At 41.8% G+C, this 14,960-nt stretch overlaps 1 protein-coding gene across 1 annotated transcript; it reads right to left on the bottom strand.

The window, feature by feature from the left end:
• Nucleotides 1-1,293: 1,293 nt before the first annotated feature.
• Nucleotides 1,294-13,568, bottom strand: LOC129334791 (granzyme A-like). Its single transcript, XM_054987116.1, has 5 exons — nucleotides 13,520-13,568; nucleotides 9,575-9,713; nucleotides 8,326-8,467; nucleotides 6,844-7,116; nucleotides 1,294-2,662 (listed from the first exon to the last, which is right to left on the bottom strand). Exons 2-5 carry the CDS (start codon nucleotides 9,667-9,669, stop codon nucleotides 2,501-2,503), a joined length of 672 nt encoding a protein of 223 aa, XP_054843091.1. The 5' UTR covers nucleotides 9,670-9,713; nucleotides 13,520-13,568; the 3' UTR covers nucleotides 1,294-2,500.
• Between the last annotated feature and the right edge of the window lie 1,392 nt (nucleotides 13,569-14,960).

Genomic DNA, 14,960 nt, shown 5'->3' with positions numbered 1-14,960 from the left:
ATAAACCAAGCCGTGGCCTCTTTTAACTCCGTAGTGGTTGTCTGGTGTATTTTGTTGCCTTGCCTCCTAACTCCCCTCCCCCTTTTGGCACTAGCCTGCCACCTAGAAGCTCCTTCTTTTCTCCTTGCACATCTCCCTCACAGTGCTGACCAAACAAATTATTTTTAAGGTGAATTCTCCCAATGTACGTCTGACTGCAAGTCCAGTTGTGCACCTGTGACCTGATATGTGTTGAGTGTGTCATGTCAGAAGCCAGTGCACATATCCACCATCTGGGAGTCCTGGAGCCCATATTGGCAGATTTACACCCTTCAAAGCCCGTTGTCTTCAACAGATTTAGAAGGCAGCATCTTGGTTTAGGATTGCATTAAAAGGGACAAAAATGAGGCTGCATACATCAAAAAGAAGAAAGCTTTGTTTAAACCCAGCAAGATGGTTTTAGTTTTAGAATTATCATTGCCTACCACTTACAGTAAGGCAAAACAAGATATGCCAGGCAGTGTGTAAATACAATCAACTAACTGGAAGGAGTAAAAAGCCGTGTCATCCAATCTATTGTTGGACACACACCAGCACAGAATGACGGTTTATACATGAACAACCCACAGGGTGCCATGAGCAAAGGATGATGCATCTGATCCATCTCCGGAACGTCACTTGCTGGATTCTGGAGACCAAATTTACATTCCTCATGCATTTGCAGATGTGCACCATCCCCCATTTTTAGTTGTGAAGCGTGGACTGGGCTGAGGCTAAATTTTGCACCAGCTGAATGGAAATTTTCTGCCTCCCCCCTCTCCCTGCAGCTTGCTGAGCTCCACAAACTGCTGCTCCTGGTTGATGGTGAACCTTGAGGAAGGATATAAGGAGGGTCTGCAGTGAGAAGAGGGAATCAATGGAAAATGTCTGGATCCAACCCTGCAATATGAGCATCCGGGCTCATTCCAGCCCTCTTTCTGATACTGCAGTGATGCGTATATAGAATCCCATTTGGAAGATGATGGCTCAAGTGCACACAGGGTGGGGGGCAGAGGGAGATAAAGGGGTATAAGAGGAGTCTATATGTGTTTATTGTTTTGTAGGGGCAATATGTTAAAATAACTATCACTGATTATAAGAGTCTAAGGTAATCTTTTAAAAAATTATATAGACTTCAGTGACAACATTTACCTCCCATATTGAACCAGTAGGAAAAAGAGTTTCTTTATGGCAGAAATATGAGTTTTTCAGACAACCGTATGCTTCAAAGTATAGACTTTATTGTTTTTTAATTATGCAACAAAATATCTGTGATTTAAGATGCATTAAAATTAGGAAATCAGCTGCTGAATTTGTAACATATAGGCAAATAAGCAGGAGATCAAGGTTGAAGTAGCAATTTGCGGGGGTCACATGATGGTTGCTAGGTAGAAGAATATGTTGAAATTTATAAAAGCCTCCACCTGACCACTGGCAGATGTATAAGCAAGGGAATTAATCCAACGGACGTGTCTTCTTGCTTAGCTCCATGTCATAGGAGTTTTGTTTTACTGTAGGAGAACATAACTAACATTTAAAATGTATCTTGAAGCTATCAAAGCAAAGTTAAAGATTTATAACTTTTAAAATTTGTTATTTGATATATAACTCATTATATATCTGATTAACTGCAAGCAATATTAAAGGCTAACTTTTAAGGCTAACACCAAAATACTGTGAATACTGGCATTCATTTAAAAGGTGCATTCCCTGTGATATTAACCAGTGCTTTTCCCCCTTAAAAATGAGGTGCTGGTACTCATGTTGTTCTCCCCTCTCAGCCCAAGTCCTCCTGAATGCCTCAGAAGTGCCGGTCCTCCAGAAAGAGGTGCCAGTACTCCGAAAAGAGGTGCCGGTACTATGTATCATCTTGTATCCCCTGGAAAAAAATGCCCAGCAAGAAGATATTATTTCTTCTTCCTTACACAAGAGGGAATGCATCTTCTAAAATGGTTCCAGTTATGTTTGCGCATCATGATAATCTTTCCTCAGAATGACAGTATTATTAATATGCAAATATGTGTGATTGCATTTATGAAATAATGGATTACCTAAAACTCATATGATTTCATTGATGACACGTTCAATAATTGGGTGACATACTGCACCTGACATACCTGACAAGTAGGCTTACCAGGTTGCCCAAAATCGTAACTTCCTCTCCCAACTTCGTTCTGGCTGTGGGGAGTGGGATGATGTCACAGGTATGGCAACATAACTTCAATCACCATGTCTGAGACTTTCCAAGACATCTTTCCCATACCAACTGGGGGAAGTTCTAGAACCTGGGAGCAGGGTTATATTACTTCTGGAAGTGACATCACCACATCAGTGATGCTCCCCCTGCTCTGCCCCCCCAAAGCTCTTGGGGATTGCTGACACAGGGCTGGCAAACTTATAATGAGGATGAATGAGATAAATGCAATCTAAAACAGCCTTAAAGGAATGCTTCATTCAATAATCACAAAATCAGCTGCTGAATCTATAAATCATGCCTTGTGATGTAATTTATCCATAAGAGATGCTGCTCGGTAAGGAGAGTGTAGATGCCTGGGTACTGGATTGTGCCACATTTCTCTTTAATACCAATGGCTATGATGCCTCTTAGTTCTCCATTGCATATCAGAGGACCACCAGAGTCACCCTGGACAAAGGAAGCAAGAGACGTGACATTACCATTTGCAGAAAGCATAAGAGCGTTGGCGGGCAGGTAGCAAAGAAAGCAAAGCAAAGATAATGAACACATGAATGTAATCACATAGAGCAAATAGACGTGTGACTATGTGAGCAAGTGCATGGAAAGTTGGAGGCGGGACATGTGAAATGAGGTGTACTTGAGCGTCCCTAGGTACTTAGCAATGCGTATTTCCACCCAAAGTCTCAGAGCCTCTCTACACAAAGCGTCTTACACGGGGACGCTCAAGTGACTTACTTTCTGTGTAGTCTTATACTCAAGTGTACTCTGTCTCCCTAGCAGTGCATGTGTATCCAAAATGGGAGAACAAGTGTAAGATCTTTCACTTGAGCGTCCCCATGTAAGATGTCTTGTGTAGAGAGACTCCCATGCTGAAATAAATGTTGTTAGTCTTTAATGTGCCATTGGACTTCGTCTTCTTTTTTTGCTAACATGGGTATCCCACTGATATGCAGATAGCAGCTGACCTTGATCGGCTTGAGCAATTATCTCTCACTCCCCACCCTTTCTGAGATGCTGAACCATGCCTCATTTTCTGGGCTGACTAGTAGGGAAGGAGATTGATTTCTCTCACTTATTCTAGGTGGCAAACTTGTGTACTCTTTGCTGTTTCCTTTTAACTAGTTTGCTCTTCGTTCCTTTAATCTCATTTCTGTTCTGTTACGTAGCCTGCTGGTGCTTTTAGTGGCCACTTTAGACTGCTGCTGGGTGTGTGAGTTTCTGCTTTCTTTCCTCAGCCTGGTTGTGGGAGATTTTATTCTATTTATTTTATATATTTATTTTAATTTATTTCACTTATCTTATTGTTTGATTCTGATCGGGTGGGTAGTGGAGCAAGGGAAAGTAGAGAATAAGATTAATAGGGTGTAACTACTCTAATCAGTAAGACCTTGCTGCATCCTAATTACACAGCTGATAACACTATTCAGCTGCATTTATTTTTCCAGCTGTATTGTGATAACTCTAGGAAGTTGAACCTTACGCTACTGCTGTGTTATTATAATATTTTAACTTGTCTTAACAAAACAAACCTATACTTGGACTTTAATAAGAAATGGGATAGAAATGGGGCTGCCCATTCAATGATATCCCTGCTCCCTGCTCTAAGAAAAGTAAAATGGAAGATTTCTTCCCAGAGGGACTCTCAAACTGCATTAGACAGACAAACAGATACCAATGTTTGTCTGAAGAGTCAGGGCTGTCTCCGATCTCCTTGTTGCTATAGCAACACCTACAATTAGATGAAAGCCAGAAGGAACTGAATTTTAGTGATCTTTGTGAAATTCTGTTATCAGGAAACGGAGGACCAGAACCAAGTAAAGTAAAGCAAACCCACTGATATGCTGATGATTTCATTAGAAGCTAGAAGACAATTCAAAAATGGTTTTAGTAAGTCAAAAATCTAATTAGAAAAATCTGGTTGCACAGATTGAGATGAATTGACTCAAATTTTTGTCTTCATTATGAGAGCACTGTTTGAAAAATGCAGACATGCAATGCCTGAACACAGCAACTTTTGTTTATATAGTTCAAGGACATTTTTGTAGAGAAAATATATTACAGTACAGATAACTGCTGGAGATGGTAACTCTCTCTATTCCCCTTACCCCAGTTAACACTACCTCAGTAAATATATATTGAGAAAAACTATCACTGTTAATGTGCATGAATTAGGCCCAGGTCTCCTCAACTTTATCAACAACCCTCAGTTACAATTATTACTTTTGTTAAGAATAAAAATGACCCTTGGTTCAAAACCGTTTTGCTTACGCAAAACCAGCCTACCAATTTCGTCCCTCTGCAAATGGAGATTTGAATGTCTTGAAGGACAGGCTGATTTTTAAATGTTCATGATACTGCCTCTTTGTAATCACACCCAATGCATTTTACAGTATAATAAAATATCTAAAATTAATAAAAAATTTAAACAACACAACCGCAGTCAACCCTGAAACCAATCTACAATGATGTTTCTATTGCATACATCTATCACCTTATATACTAATAGCCAAGTGGCCTGACCTGTGGATGCTTAAATCCACAGACTGGAGCCATGACTGGACAAGACAGATCTTCCAACACACAAGAAAAATGTCCCAGGTTTGCAGAAATATCTAAAATCTAAATATATACACATACATATTGGGGGCGTTAAAAAAACAAACAAAATGATAAAAAGAGCCCCTGGAGCTTTAAGAATCAGATGCCCTCAGTGGCTATTGCTAGGCAACCATAACAGTATTCCAGGTTTGGTTCTGTCAATAAAGGGCAGGGACATTTCCAGGGCTGGGTGGGCTTTTGAGGGAGGACTCATTGGGTCCAGAAACAACCATTGGGCAACTTGATACCACATGACATTCATGACGCACCCAGGCCTGGCTGCTTGCTATTGTTCAATAGCACACACACACAGCCAGTGTAGTGTTGTTGTTAGAGTTTCCGAGTAGGATGTGGGAAACCCTGGTTGGAATCATTCACCTCTCTACTATGGAATTTAATACATCTTCACCTTAACTGGGAGCATTTGATCCAGTCACATACTCCCAGCTTAAGTCAGCTGTTGTGAATATAATATGGAAGGAAGAAGAATGATGTAAGCTGCATTGTGGAGAAAGACAGTATGTAAATGAAGCAAATTAATAAATGTAGGTTAAGATGGGGGCAGACAAAAGTGGGTAGGCAGGAGAAAAAGAAGCAGTAAAAGAGGAGAGGCTATGGGGGCAGGGAAGGAAAAGAGGACATGATGGAAGAGGGGGAAACGAGATGCCTCCCGCAAGTCCTTGAGGGTCCCTGATTTGTATATTCTAGTAGTCAAGTGTAGCCCCATCTAGAGATACTTAAATGCACAGATCAGTGTCACTCTGATACAAAACATAGAGTTCTGCTGCAATCTTGCCCCTTCAGTTTTGCAGAAAAATCTTAAAATTAAAAAATACATTGGGGCATTTAATCCCACCCCAAACAGTAGTGTTGAATGCTCACGCACTGACAACACAGCCACTTCAATCCCACTTCGCAGTGACACTATGGTCAGGAGAACCAGTGGCTGTGAGGAAGAGGCAGGCAAGCTGCGGGGTGGGGAGGCAGGTGAGCTGGGACAGAGGCAGGGGTGCAAAGCAGGGAGCTGCCACTGCTATAGCAAAGCTGGACACGGCCAGGCAGGGGGGCAGAAGTGGGGCAGCTATGGCAGTGGCAAAGCTGCAGACAGTCTTGTTGGGGGGGGTAATGAAATCCCTCCCCATGATTTCCACAGGTCCCTGCTTTTATAATATATCAGCCAAAGTATAACCAGGGCTTTTTTTCAGCAGGAACACAGTGGAATGGAGTTCCAGCACCTCTTGAAAATACTTGGCAATAGTGGGTTGAAATAATATTTCAAAGAATCTCATGTGTTTCTTCCTCATTTTCCTCTTGAGAGTTCCGCCACCTCTTTTCCCAGAAAAAAACCCCTGAGTTTAACTGTCAGAACTGGTGCAGACAAAACAGCAATTTTTTGGCTTTAAATTACTCCTTTCCCTCATTCAATGGAAGACATCACTACCATTTTGGAATAAAAGCATTGCAGGGTAAACATTGCTGATATCAGTCTCTGAAAATATGAAATTGCATGTTCAAGCTTGGAACAGAAAGACAAAGGAAGTATGATTTAGCTCAGTAAAAAAAATTCTACAAGCCAGCTTCCTCCTCTTTACAAAAAAATTTAAAATCTCTGGGAATTTTATGTGGGTGAGGCTGCCTGGGTGTGGTTTGGTGTGAAATATCCAATATCACAGTCGAGTCAAAGGGAGAACTGGTACCTACTGAGAATATGTGTAGCCTGTCTATCAGAGTTTACCCTAGGCTGGAAAAGAAATGCTTGTTTTAAGCTTTTGCCCCTCTTAAAATATCTTCATCCTGATCTTCACTGGACCTTTTACCACTTGAATTTAAAGGAGGTAAAATTTCAACTAGAACATCAGCATTTTAAACTTCATAACAGAAAAAGAGCTACCCTATTGTTTGAGCTTTATTATATCATTACATTCATAAATCTAGTTGTCATGGTGGAAGATGGTCGGTCAAATAGTTTAATATTTTAACTTAGTATTTTAATTCTGCAGGAGAGAGAATTGGTAAATAAAGTCTCTTACCCTACATGCATCCTTCCCTCCTTTCTGATCACCAGCACACAGCATGTCCAGTGTGATAAAAGGATTGTGATTGTAGTGATTCTTGTCATTGCAGACGCTTCTCTCAATGACAGTGACAATAACTTCGCGCAGTGTATCAGATGGGTTTTGGTCTCCATTGTAAGTAATGCCCCATCCAGCTATTAAACATGATGTGCCTGCTTTGACATCATCATAATCTGTAGGAAGTGGAATGACCCTCACGTATCGATTAAGCTTTGCTCTGCCTTGAAGCTTAAGAAATAATAAAGAACAAAAGTTGTTACAAACACAGCATTTGCAGATGTTTGCTTCTTAAGATTTAACTCCACAGTACAAACTTCCTGCACTATTTCTTGTCGTTTATCAGTAAAAATAATAACATACTAATAATAACATTTCATTTATATACGGCCCTTCAGGACAGCTTAATGCCCACTCAGAGTGGTTTGCAAAGTATATTATTATCCCCAGCCCTGGCACCAGGGTTACTGGTGCCTGAGGCCATCCTTGCACACAGTGTGCGCGTGCCCCAACCTGCGTGATGATGTCATCATGTGATGACATCATCACGCAGTGCCGCCGGGGCCATTGGCTGGTGGGTGGTTGGGGCAGCGCGAGGAGGCTGCCAGCACTCCGCACACCACCCCAGCTGCCTGCCGTCCCTGGTCCGTGGTTGCTGCGCCCGCCCGGGGGCGTGTGGTGGCGGTGGGCCAGGGACGGCCAGCGGCAAGGCAGGGCTGGCTGGCAGCAGCGCAGCACATGCCTCCATCCCGGTGCCCCCTCTGGTGCCCCCTCCGGACCCACAGTGCCTGCGGCCCCCGCCTCACCACCTCAATGGTGGCACCGGCCCTGATTATTCCCACAAGAAAACCCTCTGTGAGGTGGCTGGGGCTGAGAGAGCTCCAGAGAACTGTGACTAGCCCAAGGTCACCCAGCTGGCTTCAAGTGGAGGAGTGGGGAATCAAACCCAGTTCTCCAGATTAGAGTCCCACACTCTTTAACCATTACACCAAACTGGCCCAAATGGAAAAGGAGAGGAAAACAGCAGGCCTCAAAATTGATAGAAAAGACTGGAACCATCTCAACAATGCTTCACCCAGAACCACCGCACTTTCCAGGGGCCTCAGCAGTTTCGCAAGATCCACCATATCAAAGACTGCAGACCAATCTAGCAACAATATCTGAAGACAGAAATCATTCACAAGTGCTACTACAATAATCTCTGTTTAAAACTCAGCTGTGAAGCCAAATTGAAAAGGACTGAAAGATAGTTTTCCTGATCTAAAATAGTCTCAGAGAACTGCCACTTACCCCATGAAGTACCCTTGACAATAAAATATGCTACACCCTTGACAAACAATACAGTCTCTGTAGAATTTTAGAAATTCACAATAAAATAAAATACAAAATACAATTTCCATTAGAATTTATTTTAAAGTTATGCGCTATTTAAAAATGTACCTGTAGAAGCATCATGTCATGTTCATGTGTGCTGTAGTTATAATATGGAAAACGAATCGATTTAGCAATTTTAAAATGTTGCTGACTTCTCTCTATTTCATAAAAGTAATGAGCTCCAAGAATAACTCTAGTATTCAAGGCCCTAAAAAGATAAAATGACATTGATAACGTAAAGGGTGGCCAAAGTTTCATTTCTAGCCAGAATTGTACTAGTATTGCCTCTTTGAAGTTTTTCACATTGAACCTTATTCTTTTAAACTGAGCTTGCTAACTATGATCTTCTGGGAATCTTTTTTTGTAGGTATGCCAATTTTAACACCCTGTCTACACCAGGTTCTCTTCACGAATCCACAAAAGGTATGAACTCAAAGATAAGGAGACTCCAATTGCCTCTGAAGTACCAGAGGAAGTCTGAGGGCCAAGCTACAAGTGACGAATGACACTTGAACGGCAAGTGTATTTCTCCCTGTTCACTTGCCCTCCACTCAATCCACTTGCCGTTCAAGTGCCATTCGTCACTTGTAGCTTGGCCCTGAGAGGGTCTTTCTTTCTTTCTTTCTTTCTTTCTTTCTTTCTTTCTTTCTTTCTTTCTTTCTTTCTTTCTTTCTTTCTTTCTTTCTTTCTTTCTTTCTTTCTTTCTTTCTTTCTTTCTTTCTTTCTTTCTTTCTTTCTTTCTTTCTTTCTTGAATTTATATTCTGCTCTCCCCGCAAGTGGGCTCAGAGCGGATCACACAAAGTAATAAATACAGTAAAAACATGATAGCATAAATTAAAAACCAAATCACTCAGTAAAACTTATATAAAACAGTTGTAAGTGTGACCATATTGCATATCCTCCAGACATAAAGACAACCCTGGCTCACCCTGATCAGAGAGAGAGCAGAACAGCACCAACTTCATTCATTCATTCATTCATTCATTCATTCATTCATTCATTCATTCATTCATTCATTCATTCTCTCTCTCTCTCTCTGATGTTAGCTGTGTTAAAGCACTAAGCCAGGGAAGAGCCACTTTCAGTGCTTTTATCTCCCTCATGATTTATCTCCCTCTGTTCTTTCTGCATTGAAGGTTTGCTTCAATAAACCATATGCATGCAAATGTTATCTAGCTTCTAGAACATAGACACATTTAAGTAAAATAGTGTAGAGAGAAATGAGGTGTTGCTCTTTCCTTAGGTTTTCCTGACAAGTGATGTTCAGCAGTACTTTGAAGAGAAAAAGCACCCAAAACATTTCTTTGGACTTACAGAGAGCAATGAGCTGCTGTTAACACCCATCTTGGTGTGATCAAAATTCCTCCACAAACGTCATGTCCTCTGATTAGGGCCATATATGGTCTCATGTGTGGACGTGCTTCATGCCCTCCAATTATGCTTACACATTGACCTTAAAAAAAAAAAAGTCATGTTGATCAAGTTACGTTGCAGCTACTCAGCCTAATCTTCTGTAAATGCTGCTTACCTGATCATGTACTCAGCCTGGCTTTTAAAAGGGCTGCTCCATAAGAAGAACCCTGCTCTGTTTTTTTAATACGGAATCCCTTTATTCATTATTGCTAGCAGCTGGACCTATCCTCCATGAATTTGCCTAACCTCCTTTTAAAGCCATCACTACATCCATGGGCAGTGAATTCTACAGTTTATTCACTTATTGAGTAAAGGAGTATTTCCTTTGTCTGTCTTTGAACTTTATTAGGGGCTGCCACATTTTAGTATTATGGCAGAGGAGGAAAAACCTCCCTCTATCCACTTTATCCTGCTTGCATAAGTTTACAAAAACTTTGTCATGTCTCCCATTAGCCATCTTTATTCTAGATTGTAAAGTGCCAGGTTCTTCAACCTATCCTCATAGGAAAGGTGCTCCAGCACCTTGATCATCTTGCTTGCCCTCTTCTGTACTTTTCCATGACAAGAGCTGTACAAAGTGTTTCAAAGGTGGGTGCACCATTGCTCTATACAAGGGCACATTTTATTCTCAATCCCTTTCCTAATAATCTCCAGCATGCAGTTAGCATTTAGCTGCCTTCCACTGAGTCAACATTTTCATTGAGTTATCCACTACAACCCCAAGATCTCCTTCAATCTCAGACTCAATCAGTTCAGACCTCCTTTAAAGTTAGGAATTTTTGTTCCAATGTATATCACCTTATGCTTACCAGCACTAAACTTATTTGTTATGTTGTTGTCCGGTCACCCAATTAAGACAGATCACAATCTGCCTTGGTTTTCCCATCCTGAATAGTTTGGTATAATTTACAAACTTGGCCACTACACTGCTCATCCCCCATTCCAAATGATTTATGATCAAATTAAATAGCACCAATCCTTGTGGGGCTCCACTTCTTACTTACTTTCATTGCAAGAACTGTCCATACTACTCTCTGGTTCCTGTTGTTTAACCATTTTTTAATTCATAAAAGGACGCATTCTCTTATCCCATGGCTGCTAAATTTACTCAGGAGTCTTTGGCGAGGTACCTTGTCAAAATCCTTTTGAAAGCCCAAGTATACAATGTCTACCGGACCACCCTTATCCACAAGCAAGCAAAAAGAACTCCAAAAGGTTGGTGGTGCAGGACTTCCCTTTGCAGAAGCCATGCTCATGATATTAGGCTTTACGTACTTAATAATTTTTAATAACAATTTCTGCTAATTTACCTGGAACAGATCTTAGGCTAACTGGGCTGTAATTCTCTTAATCCCTCAGGACCCCTTTTTTAAAAAGAGTGTGACATTTGCCACTTTCCAGTCCTCTGTCATGGAGGCCAATTTTAGAGTCAAGTTACAGATACTGAATAGTAGGATCAGCAATATCATATATGAGTTCCTTAAGAAATTTTGGGTGTATCTATTTGGATCTGGAGACTTACTCATTTTCAGTTTGCCAGGTAGTCCTAGAACTTAATTTCCCATTGCCTCTGTTTGTTCCAATTGGCATGGAAAACAGATGCAAAGAATTAATTTCTTTGCCATATCCTCATTTTCCTTAAGTAAACTGTTTGTTCCTTTGTCATGCAACAGCCCAACTGCTTCCCTAGCTGCTGTCCTGCTCTTGGTATATTTGAAAAAAATCTTGTTGTTTTTCTCAATGTTTTTAGCAATTGATTCCTCAAATTCTCTTTTTTTCTAGATTTATTGTCAATTTACATTTGTTTTGCCAGAACTTGTACTCCTTTCTGCTCACTTCTTTTGAGCAAACCTTCCATTTTTAAAAATTGAACTCATTTTGCCTTTCATGGCCTCCTTGACTTGAATTATGGGTGATGCAGGCATTCTTTTAGACTCAGGGCCAAGCTACACATGACGAATGACACTTGAATGGCAAGTGTATTTCTCCCTGTTCACTTGCCCTCCACTCAATCCACTTGCTGTTCAAGTGTCATTCGTCATGTGTAGCTTGGCCCTTAGTGATATCTTAACTGACTTGAAGAATATATTCTATCTGGGCCTCAATTTAAAATAGTTTTAAAATAGTTTATAAATAGTTTCCAAACATCCTGGAGGTATCTGACTCTTTTAATTCTTCCTTTTAACTTCCTTCTGACTGGTCCCCTCGTTTTTGTAAAGTTTCTCTTTTGAAATAAAAAAAAAGATAGCTTTGGACTTTGGGGACAACTTTCCACTGACACGAATGCTGAATTTAATTGCAATGTATTCACCATTCCCAACCAGTGCAACAACATCTCATCTCTCACCACAGGTCTTGAGCCCTATTCAGTACTAAGTCCAGAGTTGCTGCACTTCTAGTTGGCTTTGAGATCGACTGCTCCAATGAACAGTCATTTATGATGTCTAGAAACCTTGTTGCTGTGGCAGGATTTAAGTCCAGTGGCACCTTAGAGACCTTAGCAACAAGGTTTTCAGGGTATAAGCTTTCGAGAGTCATACCAGACATCTGAAGGAGAGAGCTCTGACTCTCAAAAGCTTATACCCTGAACATCATGTTGGTCTCTGAGGTGCCACAGGACTCAAATCCTCTTGTTCTACTGCAGACCTATCCACCTGCTTTTATGATATAACTCCAGCACACATTTGCCCAGACTGAGGATAGTTGAAGTCACCTGGTATTACATTTTCCACTTTATTCACTTTTCTTACTTCCCTCTCCATCTTGAGATCTGCCTCGTGGTTTTGAATGGAGGGTGGGGTTGATAATTCACCCCCACTTTAAGTAACTCTTAGAGCTCAGTATCTCCACCCATAATTATTTTGTTGGCAAGTGGGAAGTAGAGTATATCCAAAACTGCAGGAAGAAAAGATTGAGTTCTCCCATATTGGTGCCCACCAACCCATAGATCGGGGTCCCTAACATGGCGCCCCACAACAACTTTCCTGGTGCCAGCCAAGTGTTTTTAGAAAGTGGGTGGAGCCAGATGAAGCTGTTGTCCAAGTTAATATATATTGGAAGAGCCAGTTGTAACTCTAAATGATTGTCAAGCAAAACAACACCTTCTCTGGAAGGGTCTCAAACCTTCACTCTCATCTGGATCAGACATGCTTGCGCTCTCCCTGCTGAGTTTTTTTCCTTTTACAGTGTCCTTTGCTTTGCAAGCCTTTAGAGGAAGTATTCTTGAAACCAAATCAAACCAATTCACAAAGTAATTCAGGTCAGCCAAAGATTTCGTCACATAACATTCCACACAGCAAGTATCTGCCCAGATTCAACAAGATAGCACTTAGAAGAGGAAGACTAATGAAGTCCCTTTCTCAAATTTCAGAGGGAGACAAACCAGGAAGTTAGAAATACAGAGAGGTCAGGGATCTGTTTACCCTTTGCTATTTACTGGTGAAGATGGAAAGAGCCAGCAAGTCATAGCAGACTTATGGCGACCCCTACTGGGATTTTCAAGGCAAGAGACTAACAAAGGTGGTACCCTGGCACTACCATTTGATGTGTAGATTGCTATTCTCAGGACTTCCTCCTCATGACACCTCATCTTCATCTCTTTGTCACAAACTCCATCTTTCCTTTCCATTCACTGGCATCCTTAGGCTAGATAGCTAAATAGAGACCTATCTCTTTTCTTCCCTATCCAGTATGGAGTTCCTACAATAAAGATCTCTAATTTCTTTTCTAAATCTTAACTAAGGGTCTGGGTGTAAGTTTGTTTTCTCTCTCCCATGCATACTCTGCCATGCAAGCTCCTACATACTCACCCTTCTCTGCAAACTGTAGTACTCTGCTAACACTTACCTCTGGGGATCCAGGAAAGCAAAATGGCAGTGGAGAAATACAAGACAGAGAAAAGCTCCATCACTGCTGCTTTGTGTTCCTCCTCAATTCAGTACCTAATATATATTGAGAAGATAGAAGGAAGTGAGATTTGGGTTTTGAGAAATTTTGGTTTTTGAAACTAAACATTGGAGGGGGAAAAACCAGTGTGGTTTCTGGGCTGTCTGGAGAGAAGTATCCCACACTCGAATCACGGTACCTCCAGGCAAAGGTTCAGACAGCAGGTGATGTGAAAGACGTCTGCCTGAGAGCCCTGGAGAGCTGCTGTCAATCAGAGTAGACGAGACAGACCTTGATAGACGAATGAACTGACTCAGTACAGGGCAGCTTCCTGTGTGGATCTGTCCTCTCGGATCGCCCTTCTTACATACACAGGAAATCAGAAGGACTCTCCTCAACACCGGCCCAAACTCTTTTAGGTAATATGAATCTTGCTGACCCTGATAAGCCATGACAATACAGTAACACCAGGTTGCAGGTAGTTCTGAAGGACATGCCTTCACACAGCTGACCGAGAAGAGCTGCCAATTCCCTGACGATCCATGTTGGCCTTCCTTGACAGGCTGACTCCTTGGAGAGTTTCCCTGCTTTTCTGGCTCTCAGGAAGGAGAAGGGGAGGGGCTTGCTGCCCAGTTGCCACAGCCATGTTAATTCCAGCCTGGACCTATCTACTTGTGAGATAACAAACACAAAAGAACACAGTATAATAAAGCAAGATTACAAAATCCTAATAAGCAGCACATTGTAAACAAATATACACATACTCATGCCATCTAAGACAGTCCAAATGACATAAAGAGATGGGATTTTGTGGCTTCCTTGTTGCTGGTGCAGCTGCAGATAAAGCACAGCAGCAATGAGGCTTCCAAATGGCAAGTTTCCCAGCAATTGCCCTGCCCAGGGCTTTTTTCTGGGAAAAGAGGTGGTGGAACTCAGTGGTGGAACTCAAGACCACATAATGGCGTCACTTTGGGTCAGCTGGAACAAGGGGAGAGTTTTTCCCTCAGTGAAAATGGTCACATGGCCGGTGGCCCCACCCCCTGATCTCCAGACAGAGGGGAGTTTAGATTGCCCTCCACGCCGCTCAGTGGGGTGGAGGGCAATCTAAACTCCCCTCTGTCTGGAGATCAGGGGGCGGGGCCACCAGCCATGTGACCATTTTTAAGAGGTGCCGGAACTCCGTTCCACCACGTACCCACTGAAAAAAGCCCTGGCCCTGCCCCAAGTGCCTGGAAGTGGCCACTCCCCCTCCTGGGCTACTAGGGTTTTTGCAATTAAAAAAAAACTGCACTCGGATATTGTTGTATCAATATGCTATTGTAACAATGGTTGCCACAGGTTCTTTGAATCTCCAGCTTTCATTTTTTAAAAAATCTCTGTACTACTACACAGAACCAGATAC

The sequence above is a fragment of the Eublepharis macularius genome, chromosome 8, assembly GCF_028583425.1.
Source record: "Eublepharis macularius isolate TG4126 chromosome 8, MPM_Emac_v1.0, whole genome shotgun sequence".
Classification (NCBI taxonomy): Eukaryota; Metazoa; Chordata; class Lepidosauria; order Squamata; family Eublepharidae; genus Eublepharis; species Eublepharis macularius.
This window is presented reverse-complemented; position numbering and strand designations above follow the sequence as displayed.

Bases quoted from the DNA above. Each gene is read 5' to 3' on its own strand.
- LOC129334791 (XM_054987116.1), bottom strand. From the start codon at position 9,669: ATGAGACCATATATGGCCCTAATCAGAGGACATGACGTTTGTGGAGGA. The intron at 7,117-8,325 runs GTACATTTTTAA...TTATTTCTTAAG, and splicing joins ATGACATGATGCTTCTACAG to CTTCAAGGCAGAGCAAAGCT. The intron at 2,663-6,843 runs GTAAGAGACTTT...TCCTTTGTCCAG, and splicing joins GAGGGAAGGATGCATGTAGG to GGTGACTCTGGTGGTCCTCT.